The 17,398-nt window shown below is 39.6% G+C and overlaps 1 protein-coding gene across 2 annotated transcripts in view; it reads right to left on the bottom strand.

Moving 5' to 3' along the window:
* LOC148427587 (contactin-3-like) overlaps positions 1-13,828 on the bottom strand; it is a 61,781-nt gene extending 47,953 nt beyond the window's left edge. The window contains exons 1-4 of one of the 2 annotated variants that reach the window (XM_088407623.1): positions 13,637-13,828; positions 13,366-13,546; positions 8,063-8,199; positions 4,108-4,243 (exon numbers count right to left, since the gene is read on the bottom strand). In XM_088407623.1, coding sequence (XP_088263749.1) covers positions 4,108-4,243; positions 8,063-8,117 — 191 coding nt within the window. In that variant the 5' untranslated portion in view covers positions 8,118-8,199; positions 13,366-13,546; positions 13,637-13,828. Of the gene's footprint in view, positions 1-4,107; positions 4,244-8,062; positions 8,200-13,365 lie in introns of both variants that reach the window. The other variant, XM_088407622.1, reaches the window with a different exon arrangement.
* Positions 13,829-17,398: the final 3,570 nt, after the last annotated feature.

Genomic DNA, 17,398 nt, shown 5'->3' with positions numbered 1-17,398 from the left:
GTTTCTCCATAGGGACCATTAAAAATTAATCTTAGCGTATCATACACAAAGCTGTCCTCTGCTTTTTAAAGAGGAACAGAACACTCAGGTTTCAAATAGCATTCGAGACATTATCAATATCACTTGTAACCACCTCTTTTCTGTTACATTAGATTTACATAATGATGACATTATTCCACCTTGGACTTCTCAATATGACCAAAAATAGCATTTGGTGAGAGACATCCATATGATAATGCGGAAATGGCTTCTGCACTACTTTGAGCCTTCTAATGCATCTCTTTCATACTAAGTGGTAATGCTAAAAAATATATAATACGACATGTGCAACCTGAGCCAGAAGAGACACTCAAAAAGTTTAATTTTATGTTCTTGAAAAACAAAATTCAAAGAAAATCTCTCCCTGTACATCTTTCTTCAAGCTATCCAAAAACATCCATCCATGCATCCATCTATCCATCCATTTTCTAGAGCCGCATATCCCCACAAGGGTCGCAGACTTGCTGATGCCTATCCCAGCTCACTTCGGACAGTAGGCGAGGAACACCCTAAACTGGTTGCCAGCCAATCGCAGGGCACAGAACAATCATTCACGCACACAATCACATCTAAGGACAATTTAGTATGTCCAATACACCTGGCATGCATGTTTTTGGAGTGTGGGAGGAAGACGGAGTGAGAGAACCCACACAAGCTCGGGGAGAACACACAAACTTCAAACAGGAAGCCCGGAGCGAGGTTGACTTGAACTCAGGTCCCTGAACTGTGAAGCGGAGGTTATAACCACTGCGTCACCGAGCCGCCATCCAAAAACGTACTAAGTAGAAGATCAAGAACAGCCCCTTTAACATACATGTGTGTTCCCACTGTAAAAAAACCCCATCTCTTTCTTTATCCGCATTGGTCTATTTTCCGACCTTTAAGGGGAAATGAAATGTGTGGCGAACATAAGGACAAGTATTCCAGAAGCTTTCAAAGGTTCACCTTCAAAACCTTTACAAAATAAATGAAATTCTGTGGGATAAATCCAAACCGCTGAATGTCAATGCATGCTTATCAGGGGTGGGAATCTTTGTCTCACGATTCAACTCTGATTTTGGGGTCCCGGATTTGATTCAGAATCGATTTCGGATTCAAAGTGAAATGACGTGGACAACTGCTACTCTTTGAAGATATCTATAGACTGTATCTATTTTATAGTATGCAACATTATGAAACAAAACAAGAACAAGATACATTGTCATTTCACAGGAAATTGCAGTTCAAAAATATGTGGAAAAACTGTTGCCCAAATGAAAAATATTAATATTTCTCAGTATATTTGTGAAAATGAGCAGCTAAATTGAGAGTATGGACAAAGCATGAAATGTGTGCGTAGTGCGGAAGCCGACAGGAAGCTGTTTTATTTTTAATATCGAATTAATGACCTTGTATATCATCTAAATAGTAATAAAAGAGAATCGCGATTCTGATGCAAATCTATTTTTTTGGCTCACTCCAATTAAATACTGTGAACACTCAACATAAATTCACTTGTAAAAATGCCCCAAATTAATCATAATTCAAAATAATAGCCAATAAAGATGGTTTTTTTCCGCAGTGTCGGTCATTTAACTCACTAAACTCTTAAAACGGACTTGGTAAAAGGACTTCGACTTATATAGCGCTTTTCTACCTTAGGTACTCAAAGCGCTTTACACTAAATAGTCATTTACCTACTGATGACACATCATGAGGAGCAACTGGGGGTTCGGTGTCTTGCTCAAGGACACTTCAACATGGCCTTGATGGTCGGGATCAAACCCACGGCCTTTCCGCTGGGAGACGACCAGTCTACCACCGAGCCATGTCACCCCAAGATAACTTACTTCCGAGAGATTGACCTCAACATGGCATGCGAAAAGACCAAATGACCTGTTTTATATTTTTGCAGAAGCCAGATTTTTTCTATTGACATCTGATCAGCTAAAGTTTTGTTCCTGTACTTAATACAGTGCTATTCTCTGTCACCCCTTTATACTGTATAATAAAAGTTTCAACCTAGGTATTCTTTGTGTACCACTTAAAATTGTCTAAATAATAGCGGTTTTCAAACTGCCTCGACCCCAGTTATCCCCTTATAAAATACTCAGCTCTCCAAGAACCCCAATCATGACCAATGTAAAATACAATAATAAAGTAGGCCTCATCAATGAGGACAGTTTTATTCCCAAAAAGTATGCATGCATGTACTACTGCAAGTCAATAATATACAATGCACATTTTAAGACTGACACTGTACTGATGAGAACATAAACTTTACTGAATTGATGTTTCAATTGCAAGCAGAAGACTGCACCTTAAAGTTAGTTCTACTATTGAGCAAATTCGGGGTCACCTTAGGATAAATTTGCTCCCTTTATATGAATGAACTGATCTTGAATGACTTTTAGACCTAGTGCAAAGAGACCCTTCCTGCAAGTTGTGTTTTCACTTTGCCTCCCCCTACCCAAAAGAAGATTGCTGCTGCTATTTTCCTATTGAGGAAACTTCATCTGGGTGCCTGAGTGACAGGACTGTCAAATGGAAAGGAAGAGAATGAGGGAAAAAAAAAGGGAAAGCGGGGCGGGCGCCGAAGCAAGAGAAGCCCATTTACACTTCAAGAGACCAAGTGGAGAGGTGCTGAGGGCATGCAAAATCTTGCACAGCCAGCTTGACAAGACACCACGCAGAAACGTGCTCCATTCACCTTTAATCACTACATGGAGATACCTCGTCTCGGGCACACAGTGAGAAATAATGAGCCTACATAATGCTTTCCACTATCATTCAGCTCATCTGTGCTGCGGCATTTCATTGCACAGCGCGGTTTATAGTCCTGCGTATTGGTTCTCAAGCATTTTGGGTCTGGAGATCCCTTACGGGGGAGAAAGGACCCCCTCATAAATTCACTACAGTACTAATATGTATACAACTAAATGCCATAGAAATGAAAAGGAAGGAAGTCATAATGTTACAATAACCAATTCATCAATTTAGAGGTACTTTTGGAGGTTGTATTATTTTCAGATTAAAGCTGTATTGTTACTAAAGTCCTTATTAGTATACAGCCATAGAGTATACTGTCAGGATAAATGGGGGAGTCTCACAAAAACGAAGTTGCGGTTTTCAAATGTGTAATAAATATTTAAAGCAAACTTTAATGAGGGAAGAAAGCAGTTTTCACTAGGTTGTTGGATTGGACACTGTTTTAAAAAAGAAAACAAACGACAAAAAAAACCCAATAAAACACATAAACAAGCTTGGGGCCAACTTGGGGATGTCAGATTCAACATAAGTGATGATATGTAACAATCATATCAGACATTTAAGTTGTATTAAAGGTGAGGTAGGAAAGAGTACAGTAATTTGCCAAATACATGACTTTTTTTTCCCCCAAAGATGAAGGCCAAAAGTATGGGTGCATGCTTTAAAAAGTAACTTAAAAATTAGATTTATTTTTTTTAATTCAATGACATTCGTGGAAGGATGTATCTTCCAGCCGCATAAGCTGAGTTTTGACACACAGATGCGCATTTTTACATCGGTCGTATTCTTACATTCAATAATTAGGGTAATGGGACAAACTCATTTTCTAATGAACACCTCCAAAAATCAAAAGGCAATGCTTTCAGCCTTTACATGCAAAACTGTGACAGGTCCAAAAATTAAGTCCATTAGTTGTCTAACGAGAGAGAAGAAATAGATAAAGAAACAAAATGCCTTAATTTATAACAATTATGCATAGCACGCTGACAGAATACTCAGGAGAGCGTTAATTCACTCAGGGATAATTCAAATCCTGTGTGAAATATCTCAACTTTGAATCTGTGCTTTTAGTTTATCTTGTAAATTATTCTTGGGTGCACAGAGGACAAATTAAGTTCTGAGCGCACTCGGCCGAGTTTAGATGAACCATTTCCATGATGCGGTGCGATAGCGCTTGAAGGGACGAAGCATACACTAGAGCCTCTTGTGCCACTGACAGCCAGGAGAGCTGGATAAATGAAAACATTCTAATCCTGCCTTCAACATTGATTTTAGTGATGTAATTTGACAGATAGTTTACAAAATAGAATGTACTCCTACCTGTACTGAGGAGGTGGGGTACTTTTGGCGTCACAAGTCAGAGTAGCCTCTTCCTCAATGGAGTCCACCGGAATAAACAGATCACCTGGTTCCATTCTCCATCTTGGGCCATGATACAACCCGCTGTCCAGACTATCTGTGAAGAACAGTAAGACTGGATGTTGAGTTAGCTATACGGGATGTTATTGAACTCATTGTTAATAGTTACAGTATTTTCAGGAATTTCGAGTTAGATAGTGCTTTTGAGTCTGCATAACTGGTGGTATCGTAATACAGTGGGCCCCCGTGTTACGACATCAATCCGTTCCGCGGTTGGGGTCGTAAGGCGAATTCGTCGTATGACGGGCAATCCAAACCCATGTTAAATAGCTAATGCTAACATGAAAATTGTACATACATATTAAAAACTGGTACCAAAATAGTATAGTAAGTGCTATGTACAGTATATATAATATACATGTATACAATCAAAAAACATCATAAATCATATAGAAAGGATTTATTTACCTTTGAGTGCCGCTTTTTATGCCCATATTCCCTAGTAAGGGTAGCCTAGGCTAGGCTAGCTTTGTATTTCTTGATTATCTCCAGCATCGTTTCCATATAAATCATTTTCTTACTTCTCTCTTTAACATTACTAGCAATTTTGGGATCCATGGCTAACCCATTCAACTCTGAATTAAGCAGTAAAATGCGCTATAAATACGGTTTTGTAACCACTCACAATCAAAAAAAGCGTTTCCGTTCCGCCATTTTGAAACGAGTGAGGCCGACCAATAGCAGACCAGCATATCCGTGAGGGGACTGACTAATAGCAGACCAGCATTGTAGTCGTGTTGCATGGAAGCAGTTAGACAGCAATAGTAAAAAAGTGCAATTACCTAAAAACGCCAGCAGATGGAGGCAAAACAACACAAATACAGCCAACCCTCTAGGGTCATGACAGTTGTTTTTGTCGCAAATCCAGGAACATGTTGTAAAGAGGGGATGAAAAAACTCAGTATTCCAGGTCGCAACATGAAAATAACGTAAATCAGGGACATTGGTACACGGGGGTCCACTGTACAGTGTCCCACACAATGTGCATTAAATGGGGCACATGATAGGCAGTTTTTTCTTGCTTGTATAAATATGTCATTTACGCATAACATGAAGTATAATTATTTTCCCAACAAATGAATTAAAAAAAATGAATACAACAAAAAAAAATATGGTAGGCCTTTCTGAAAATGTGAAAGTGAAAACCTTAGCTGCGTTGTAGTCTTCAAAAGTCAAAATGCGTTAAGCTCATCGTGACATGCATTTGCATTAATAAAATCTGAATTTAAACATTAACAGTAAATATTGTGAGCAGAGTTTGGGGTGAATGATATTTGTAATTTTTGTGACCAGAAGGAGTGTTTCATTAAGTTAATGGTGCAGTCTGAATTGTGAACTACAATGAAACTTGTCTTATGGAAATGAGGTTTGAAGAGGTGCAAAGTCTGGCTATGTTTCCATGATTGATTTTCCTTGCGAAAATGTTATGTATTGGAACTCAATTTGACCTTTTTAGCATTGCTGTTTTGTTGTAGTAAAACGCTATTTGCAAATTGCTAGATGATTAACATTCTGACTAGTGGCTGAGCATCCTTGAGGTTCAAACACCACTGTAGAGCTCCCCGATAGTATATACGATCATATTCACGTTGATACTTAAAAGCATCATTGATTTTTGTGTTACTATACAACGAGACTAGCAGCAAAGCCCAATGAGATCTAATCAAAGAGCACTGTGAAAACATTTGCCTTGAAAAAGACAATAATGTTAATTGTCAGTGTTAGAAAGCTACTGGATTTTGCACTGCATCATACCTTATTTGGGTTAATTGAACGTGCAAAAGCAGCAGCACCTTTCTAAACACAGCGCTACCTAAATAGTTTTAAAACGTTTAAGTCCCCTATGAGACTCTCAGAACCATCAGGTCCCTGAGACTCGGCTTATTGTTTTTAGAACCAAGCAAAATGAAGTAGCGTTCTATTTCTGGGCTCCTCGGCTATGGGGCGAACATCTTAAAAGGGTGCCGTTTTCTTTGTCATTGCACATCCATCCATCCATTTTCCATGAGCGTTTATCCTCACAAGGGTCGCGGGCTTGCTGGTACCTATCCAAGCTGACTTCGGGTAGGAGGCAGGGGACACTGAACTGGTTGCCAGCCAATTACAGGCACACAGAGACAAACAACCATTAAAGCACCCAATCACACCTAAGGACAATTTATCATGTTCGATATCCCGCCTGCCCGGAGAGAACCCACATGGGCTTGGGGAGATATGCAAACTCCACACAGGAAGGCCAGAACGAGGTGGCTTTGAACTCGGGTCCCTGAACTGTGAGGCGGACGTGCTAACCACTTTTCACCGAGCTGCCAGTGCACAAAAATCTGGCCTGAAAGTAAATGTTCACTGCTTTTTCAAAAATCCAAAATATTTATTTCACCATCTAAGTTTTGAACAATTTTAACTTGCGAGAGCAGTTGGCTTGACTTTAAAATGCAAACAGATAGAAATGATGCTGCCCATTTTCATGCTAACAGCCTGACAGTTGCCGTTTGAATGGATCAATTGTGAACAAACCGAGCTGACTCAAAAGTATGTTTTGTGGTTCTGACCACTTCGTCCTGTATGAACAGTTGATTAGAATGTCAGCAGGTATTGAACAAAAAAAATGATTATTATCAAAATAATTATAAAAGTCGGTCATTCATAGTTAAATAGAAGTGTAATCTACATTGTTTACCTGTACTGGTCTGAAATGTGTATCTATTTCTCTGTATTTGGTACATGCAGCATCCACTTCAACCTGTGGGCCTGGAAGGGGGGGTTTCTGATTTTCTCCTAATTGGGCTTCTTGAGTTTTTCCTTCCCCTTCTGGGAGCTTTGACAGGGGATGCTGTTGTGTACCTTACACCGAAAATATGTCTCTGTTTGACTTCTTTTCTTGAAAGAAGCCTCCACATGACCTCTTTTCATCTGTGAAGCCCTTTGAGACTTCGGTGATTTAGGGCTCTACAAATAAAACTTGATTGACTGATTGATTGATTGAAGTGTGTTATTTGGTCTTGAGTGGTCATTTTTGTTTTTCATCAGGTAAACAAAAAGTAATTAAAACTGAATTAATACCAAAGTCTCAATTTCTGGCGCCCTACAGGAGAAATACAGGGTGCTTTGACAACTTTCTATTCACCTGTGGCATTATTTGATTTTTCCATTTGAAAAAAGGGATCTTAGAATATTGGCAAATAAGACAATGATTTCTAAATACTATTTTTTTTTTATTTACATTTGCACACTGTTAATTTTGTTGCAGTCTGTGCAGTAAAGAAAAAGCATCTCGAAAATAGGAAAATTGTATCTTAGGCATTATTTCATTAAAAAAAAATGCAAATATCTTTATCCTGACAGATATTACAGACATTATTTATAATAGCCTCACTAGGTTCATCTTGAGATGCCCTTACACATAGGTGTGCCATGTATGATTTGCTTGGCTGTTTCACACCAAAATATAGATGGTACTTTCATTGGCTGCAGTTTATCTTTAAGTGTAATATCTTTAATTTCCATTTCAATCCGAAACAATCTATACTATAGGCCCTCACAATAAGAAGAACAGCCAAAATATATTTTTTTTAATTGAGCATAAGAGATATTGTAATTTGTCAGTGTGAGGTGAAACTAGAATACTGCACAAAAGTAAATATCTGCTCATTAGCGACATGGAATGAAGATGAGTGGATGAATAATTCTTGTGAATCAGTACAGAGGAACCCCCCCGCCACATTGAGTTAAGCCAGTTGGCTCAACCTCTCAGAGAATGACGTGATTTTCATGTCCCAGTAAGCATCAGTCAGCCGTAAATGTCTAAACGGGAGAGAATCATTACTACTATAAAAAAAATACAAGCGTGGCTTACCTGCCAAACACTCGATGATCGATAAAAGTAGAATCTGTTTCCATGGCAACATCATCTTTGGCAACCAAGGGCAAATGACACTTTCATCCAATAAGCTTTGAAATGGCACTTGTGATCCTGGTGAGATGACGCTTGACCTGTTTCAAAAAGATCATTTTACTTTAAAATGCCAAATGCAGCAGCCAATCATTTTTATGTGTTGCGCTCAGTTTCGTGTGTTTCTGGGACCTAATCTGGAAACACAGAGAATGACCAAAATGAAATAGAAGTTCAAATTTGATGATATGCATCACCGTGTATTTTCTGTCTCAGTTGCGGCCGTATTGCACCCAGAGATGTCTTATTGGGGGATACCGCAGCTATATGGAACCTGAGGTAATGTTAGACTATTAGGGGAGCAACCCACAACACAGCTCATCTGTCACTCGGATGGATTCACTTTCTGGCAGCCTGAGGAGACTTGGCCCTTACAATGGGGTACTATCCAATCAATTACTGTAGACCTAGCCACGGTGGCAGAATGTGTCTTCCCCACATCCTGTTGTGGACCCGGATGGCCCCATGAGGAGCCCACTCCACCTAGGTCCGTAATCAAGGACAAGTGTCTGTCTGCTTGGAGCATGTGTTTGCAAATTGCCATGCGCTTGCTTATGGCAGGAGTGGAGTGGGGGCAGATGGAGTGAGTAATGATGCAATTACAAAATGTCAAACACACATACACGCAAGAAAAAAGCCTGAACACTGTATTAAGGTGAGAGAGTGGGGTGTAGACACCGACGCGAGATTCTGTTTTTGCACATTGACGACTGCAAGCGGGACCCTGGCAGCTCCGACGATGTTTGATAGTCTACAAAAAGCAACCGTTTGATTGTGGAATTAACGTGTGCAAGTGAAACTATGACAGTAATGCCTTTGGAGTGTTTCTCTGTCTGAGATCCATATTCCAATTCCAGGGGCGTAGAGCCATCAGCGTTATTCAAACAGCCTAGAGGGCATGGCTGGCATATGGCAACATTTTCATTGGCCCATGAACTGTGCCTTTCAGCAAGAGGGCATGTTAATGTGGAATGTTGGTGCCAATTCATGTCACATTGGAATTGCTTGTTTCAATTAAAGATGTGCCTTTAAAAAAGTGAGTCACAACCACTGTGCAAAATGTTTAGGAAGGATCATTAGGTGTGCAGCGGGAAATCATCCAGTTTCACCAGACTGGATAGAAAATGATTTATTACAGCAAAAATGGAGGTTCCAATCGCAGAGAGGCCCCTAAACATAGGTCTTGCTGATTTTACATCATGTTTATTTAGAGACTTGTTTTATTTATTCATTGTAATTAACTGTATTTTATTCTTGCTTTTACACTGTCTGGTCCTTATTTGTTTTTATCCTGTTGATGTTGCTCTATTTTGTGTAAACTTTTTATGCCCGGTTAACTTTTCCATAATCTCTTGCTTTAATGTGCCCCCATTCATTCATGAACTGCAAGTATGAATGCACCCAGGGGATCCACAAATGAATTGCCCATTGTGGAATAAATTGTCTGAGCCAGAATCAGACAGGTCTCAAAAATTATTTATTAAGGAAAACAAATATGAATCGGGTGAATCAATGATCAACAACATTCAAAGTAACAAAACAAACAAACAAAAACTCTCCACAATAAGAACAAAACATGACGTGGGAACTCGTGATTAACAATGGGAGGAATTATTATTATTCATACGATACCATACAGTGTACAGCGGTACGTTGATTTACAGGTGTTCCAATTTAGAAGTTAACTTGTTTTTTCTGTTTTGTGAGCCGCAATTTGAGGCATGAGCAAGTTCCAGATACACCGGCACTCATGTCAAGTGAAAGGAAGAAAAATTGAAGCGATGAATCTACCATGATGGCCTCGCAAGGACAGCCTGGTCACTAACGCACTGTCAGCTGTTTTTTGCATGGGTAATTCTGTAAATTATGCAAATCCAAAACGAAAACACTCATTTGGCTAACTCCACTCCAGCCTTTGATTCCACTTATTAGGCCAGGCCTCTTAAAGGCACATATCCACCACATAAATAATAAAGTACATACATTAGCTCATTAACTACCCGCCTGGTTAAAATACATTTTTGACTTGTACAGCCCTCAATCCACTGCCGGCCCAGTAAAAAATGGACTTGTGACGTCTATAGCCGTCAGCGGTAGTGAATGGGTCCATTTCACTTTGGAAAACTACGTAACTTCTTTATAAACTTTTCTGTTTGGTCTTCTCTGCAGTATTTTGCTATTTTTCATTCTTAAAAACACAGAACAAAACAATTGGAGTCAATTGTGGTTAGGAATGAATGAATGCATTGAGTTTCGGTCCCGGAATTAATGAAACAAGTCCATTTAAAATGTTTGCTTTGTCTCAAAAGTTGTGAAACATTGTTTTTGAAGTATAACAGGAATGTTAAAGAATGGTCGGTCATTGAAATGGGCGGAATTTCCTTACTTTATTACTGGGTAAACTACTGAGTAGAGGATTATTTATTACTTCTGAACTGCGATTGGGTTAACCCGTGATTTTCTACCTGTTGGATTGAGCCAAATTCTCAATGGTGGAGGTCTGTATGCAACGCAACTTCCCAGGTTTGATGTCACGGCGTTTGCAATCACAAACGAGTTGAAGCTAAACCGACAGCGTATCAAATAGTGCACTTCATTTTACCTGGACTGCTTCAAGACCAATGAGGTATTCCACACAACCAATTTCATAAAAATCGGTTAATGCCCATTTGTAGACAGCAAGTAGGTGTGCATTTTTTGGTAAGCGCCTATACTTAACAGGTTGCCCACTCATTTTTCTCATACGGTGCTGGAACACAAAGAATGGATTAATGTCTTGAGGAGGGGTTCATGATGTATTAAGGCCCACAGAACAATCAACACCAATCTGCTAAAATGTCAGGGAACACACACAGACACGCACACACACAAGGCCAACAACATTGTGCCTCTACACATGCACTCACTTTCCATTTAGAAGACATACGCCGTGATGTGCGGCTCATTTGTGGTCTAATCCCGAGAGAGCCCGGTTCACAGCACTACTTATAGAGGGTCTAATTGTTTGTCAGCTGCCTTGGATGTCAAGTCAGACACGTGGAGTCTCAGCCAGGATTTTCTTTGCCACCTTTCATGTGTGCTTCGGCCTTTTTCTTTCCCCTCCTCTTCTCAGTCAGCCAAATTGGATTTCTATGCTTCCTTCCTTTCTGAAAAGAGCCCTGCATGCTGTAAGTCAGCGATGGGAGCACAATGTACAGTCGGTTGGCACATAGAGACTGAGGAGTGATGCGTGGAGGGCACACTGGGTAATACACTCCCCGCCTAATTTGCATGTGTTCACTTGGAGTGGGGTTTTGATAAGGGTGGCTAAACGCGGTCCTTTCTTTACATGCACCTCTACTAAACGCTAATGCGAATGTCAAATTCAGCTACTGAAATTAGCTTTAGCAGAAGCAGACTAATGATTCACGAAGCATGTCACAATTGCATGGTTGCCAACGCTTAGCACACACCACTCGCATTCTCAGTTTACGCTGCATGATGGTGCTAACGATGATGGCGATGCAAGGCGGTGTGAAAGTTTCATGGTGTGAATAATTCTCTGGCAAGAAGTGTATACCTTCCTTCCGATGACACAAAAACCACCTCTTTGCCAGCATCTAGGTAGGGTGAGACTTGATCAAACAGCCCCGCTAGAAGAGTGGGAGTCGACTGACTCTGAAGGCCTAAGCTCTGTTCATCACAGCTATTTCAGATGACATGATGGCAAACCAGTATGCAATTACCTACTGAAAGTATGTGTGTGTGTGTGTGTGTGTTTACCAAAAGTATTTCTGAATACAAAGTGCCAGTCAAAACGACTGCACTGGAAAAATTAGGCTGATTTAGTTTTTGCTTACTCTCCCCCATCTCTCCTGTTCCATTTAAAGGCTTACTTAATCAGTCAGGTATCTCTGCATAGTATAATGGGGGCTATCAAATTCAATAGATATCAAAGAAGTATGAATGTGGACCTAAGAGAAATTTAAGACGAACAATTTCAACCCAAGACTAAAATTTCAGTGGTGCCGTATAATCAATTCCTTCTGTACCCATGCTCTTCCCCCAAACCACGAATTCCATTTTCAGTAGCTCGTCTTATCTTGAATATGCCATCAATCTAATTTGAAACATCAACTATTTTAAAATCATGAAATCAAGGTTTTGCACAAATGGCAAAATGCACAAAATGCATAACATTATATTTGGAAGGAGAAGAGACAGGGAAACAGGCACTTGCCAATTACAAGCCTCCTCAATCCATTTAGGAGGGTGTTGCGCAATCTGAGGTGATGGGATGGTGCCTGCTGCTGCACTTTCTGTCTCACCCATGTATTTGCGCAGAAAATATGCAAATATTACAAGATTGACGATAACATCATGGATATTAATCAATTAAAACAGTATTATTATCAATTATAGCACAAGGGACTGCTTTATTTTTCAATATAGTAACTCACAATCATTCATTAAATTAACTCTTCAATGAAAAAAAGAACAACGGTGTTAAGCAAATACCATTGAGTAGTTCCGACAGTATCGATCAAAACTGGATAATTATCATTGCGATGGAATATATTTCGATAGCCAACACTTGCAACAGATCCACTAGTTTACGACATGGTCCTTCATTGCACCAAGCATATAATAATTTGTAATGCAATCTGCTGAGCTTGAGTTGGGCGTGAAATGTGTTGCTGTTGGGCTCCTGCCACGTATTTGACAGAGTGATCACAAGTGAGGCTGCAGTCAGTGTACCATCACGCCAGGTCCCCCCCAGTAGCCTGAACCACTCAGCTGCTAATATAACTCCATGCTCCACGATCTGACATAAAAAGAAATACAAAGCTGAATAAAACAACAGCAGTGAATGCAAATACTAAAGGGTTCACACGTGCATTTCTAAATCAACACAAAAATGAACTCCATGTGGAGGAATTGGCAGCATGGGGGCATGCCATCATATTCTAGCCTTTTACAAACTATTCGATACTGTATTATCGTTATGATGCAATTCATGAGCCTGTGACTTGATCGATTGAGGCAAATCTGGAAGGTAGACAAGAGCTGGCGAGCCTCAGTCGGTGCAATAAATATAAAGACACCCCAAAGTGTAAATAATTGAACGTACACCCACAATTACAATAGCCACGAACGCGCACGGGTTTCACCGTTTTCAGGTTTCACTGTTTTCTCGCCGTTTTTCTGTGTGCGCGCGCGTGTCTTACCGCTTATCTTTGAGTGTCTTGAGACGTGAAGCGAGCAGATTCTGCTCTCAGGGAATGCATGACACGTGTATCCTCCATGGAAAGCCTTTTAGGAACATTTCGGTCACAATGGCAAGGTCGTTCATACAGGTGAAATTGAGTCGAGATGGCACGAGCTTCATAGCTCCTGCCTCTTCCTCCGCTCCTCATCACATACGCACAAAAATGAATTAAAAAAAAATGAAAAGGAAAACACGCAAACGCACAGCTCACACGTACGCACAACACCCACGTTGCTTGTGGCGCTGTATCACATTGGAATCATTCCGTGGTCTCCAATCCAACGCGCGCAGGTTTCAAATCGGGCTTGGACTAAAAAAAAAAAAGGGAGGGGAGCGGAGGGGGGGGGGCGATCTTGCAGAGGTGATTTATTATGCGCATCAAGTCAGCTCGCACTGCGAGGAGGAAGGAAGAGGTAGGCAGCACAGCAGCGAGGCAACGGAGTGGCAGCACAAGCAGCAGCAGCACAAGCATGGGTGTACGTGAACCCACCCAAAGGTGCTGATGGGAAAGGCAGGCACCTGGCGTGAAACTGCGCCATCCTGCGTCATCTCACATCATTACCACCAACTATCGACACTCTCAGTCTTTGGCAATCACAGAAGTGGAAACTTCAATTGTGTTTTCAGTTATACTTGAGTCTATACTTGAGTAGTTAATGTTTCACTTTACATCTCCATGAAAATCAAATATGCAGGACTACTTTTTATTGTATTTTTTACCTTTTACTTTTACAAAACAAATATGAAAACAAAATTGCAGTATGCTACGTGTAAACATTAGATTGCTAATGGTTTTTAGTGAATTTAGTGATTTTTTTAGCGATTGAGAAGAACACGAGTGCCAACTTATTTTGGGGAGTGGTGTAAGTAGGAGACATTAAATCGCCGTTATCATGATGACATACCTCGCAGCCCAGCTCGAAGAGCACAGTGCATATACATCGTCCAAGAAGCTCTGGTATTTTACCTGTATTTGACCTTTTAAATTGCCATTTTGTCATCAAAATTTGTTCCGCATGTTTTCTGATTAACTTTAGACATTGCAAGCTTACAACAGTGTTGTACATTGCAGGCATGCACATTAGTGGTACGCATGTATGCATGTGCGACCGAAATCACCGATTACTAACACTGTATGCTTCACTGTTAGGGTTTTTAGCCAATTAGAATTCTGCTAATTTGTGTCGCCAGGCTGTATGAAATCTATCTGCAATCAGACCCATTTGAGGGCATTTGCAATCGACAGTTGTGGGCTTCTGTGCAGCACGCAAAGATGTATGTGAATGGGCCCATATAGTTAATAGACAGTTTCAATAGCCAATCAAGTCATAAGGTGACCGTCTCGAAGCATCACCTTGAACGTGACATGATTGGATACTCACAGCAGGGAGGTGGTGCTGTGTTAATCAACCATGTTTAACGTTGAAAATTTGAAGTTGTTAAATTAAGTTATTTAAAAAAAAACACAAAAACATGTTGCTATGCCGTGTTGTTTGGCTGGTCTGCATTAAATGCGTAGTGTACAGTGCACGAACATTTAGCAGAAAAATCAAATCTGCTCGCTTTTATTTTTAACAAGCAATGGCTGAAGGAGAGCAAAACATAGATTGGACTGACGTGACTTTCAGCATTAGCCTCCATGTCTATAGAAAAGGATTTATTACTGAAAATGAAACACATATATATAACACAGACAAACTTTACAAGCCATTGAAGTCTTTCTGAAGAAAGAAAGAAGAATGGAATTTGTATTGAAAGAGGTGAGAGAAAGCCGTTTTGGTGAGTGCCACCATTTTATTTAATTATATTTTCATTTTTAATATGTTTATGTAACTTTATTTTGTTCATATTCAATTCATGGTAAAGAAAACGATGTTTTTATATTAAACTGTGATTTATAATTTAGCATACAATCTAGTTAAAGCTTGCCTGCTCTTGGTGGATTTCATAAAACTTCATTGGAAAATGATTTTCAATTATTCTTAATAATTTAAAGTTTTGGCAGTATCACATAAAATGTTAAGTTTTATTTGCCGATATGGATTTATTGATGTTTAAATGCTACGGAAAATAGCCTTTGTAGCCCAGTAATATGTGCGTGTGTTTCTGAAGGGTATTTATTTGAACATCACTGAAGGTGTAAGTGTGAAATGCACCAACCGCCACTGATACATATATATATATATATATATATATATATATATATATATATATATATATATATATATAAAATGGGCACACTGTATGTGATGTTATAACCAATTCTTTGTGCGCCTACCATTCACAGCACAGTACAAGTCCTCGATCCTAATTTAACAGCAACGCCAGTGATCAAGTTGGTTACTCCACAGGGCTCAGGAGGAAAGTGTTAAAATATTCTGGGGGGAAGATTTTCACAACAAGCGTCCATGCTCAAGGGCATGAATAAATAACAGGTATAATTAAAGGAAATGTCAGCCGGCTTCTCTATGACGCTATACCAACAAAACACTGCTCACATAAAAGGATCCTGAGTTTGGGATGAAGATAATCAATGTAAGTTGAGCTGAGGGCCAAGTGAGAGACTGTGGATCATACAGCAAGTTTCTTCCCTGTACAGCAAATCAAATCAAGAATTCATACTGACTTATGCAAAAGCAACATTGATTTACAAAAGACCAATAATTCTGTGATAGGTGACTGGCAACTAATTCAGCGTTACCCCGCCTACTGTCCAAAGACAGTTGAGATATGCACCAGCAAGCCCGCAACCCTTGTGAGGACAAGCGATTAAAAAAAGTGGATCGATGGATATTTAAGGACAGGAGATTTAAGGATTGAGCAGGACAGGTGTGTAGACGGCAGACTGTTACTAAAGTGAGGCAGAACGTGATAGAAGGTTTTCTTTTTATTTCCTTTTTTGTTGTTGTGGGAAATGAGTTGTTTCACCCTAAGATGTCAGTGGATGCTTATCGAAAACAGTGAACCGTGAGTTTTTGGCTACTCTGTGTTTCTTTAGGCCAGAGACTTTGAAACTGCAATCACTTGAGGTGAACTGTGTATTCCTTACGCAGTCTACAATCCAGAAATATGTTGCGCAAGGGACTGAAAATCGGCACAGAGAACCATTCCATTCATTCCCAGATTTTCTATTCGGATATAGGAATAAAGAAAATAAGGTTAGATGGAGAAAATATGGAAAAACAAGAGCGAGCGTAAGAATTCTGCAAGAATGAATGAACAGAGTTGGGAGTAATGAATTACAAAAAAAATGTAATTACTGTAATGCTTTACTTTTTGCTGTAATGTTGTAGCTGAATTTAGTTTTATTGTGCTTGTTACAAATGAGAGTAAAACAGTACATTACAACACATTTTTAGCTTCAAAGTGGTGTTCCCCCTCCCCTCCCAATTCACCCAAAACACAGCGAGTTTGGAGGAGCCAAGTCCAGGGCAAAATGTTTTCTTGCTGATCGACGACAGCTGAGATGAAAGGGCAGGTTGAATATGGACAATATTGGTCCATACATAGTTTTGATCAATGTGTATCAAGATGACACATACAAAACAGTACATTAAACACCTTAACAATGATGCAGGCTAGCGGCTAACGTTAGTCCCACCAAAGCCTTCTATTTTTGTGACATCTGTCCCAAACCTATAGTCGACTGAACTTGAATTTCAATATTAACGTTGAAATTTTGACATGCACAAACTGGCTTTGCCTACAGAATAAACAAAGCATCACTATGTTATGAAGCTATTTTAGAAAGGGATTCAAATAGCAAAAAAATGTATCTTGTCTTTAAGGGTTTACAATACAATACAGAAAAAAATGATTTGTACTGGTTTTAGGCTTAAACCAAACTTTCGCTGGATGTGTAAAGAGCTACATTTAGAATGGCAAATCCATTTTTCCAGTTCTGGTGATGAGAGTAATATAAAAGTAATGCATAGTACTGTAACGCAATACATTTCAAATACATTAATATTTTAACGTAACTAATTACTTTG

The sequence above is a fragment of the Hippichthys cyanospilos genome, chromosome 2 (genome assembly GCF_059441005.1).
Source record: "Hippichthys cyanospilos isolate Australia breed blue-spotted pipefish chromosome 2, RoL_Hcya_1.0, whole genome shotgun sequence".
Classification (NCBI taxonomy): domain Eukaryota; kingdom Metazoa; phylum Chordata; class Actinopteri; order Syngnathiformes; family Syngnathidae; genus Hippichthys; species Hippichthys cyanospilos.
This window is presented reverse-complemented; position numbering and strand designations above follow the sequence as displayed.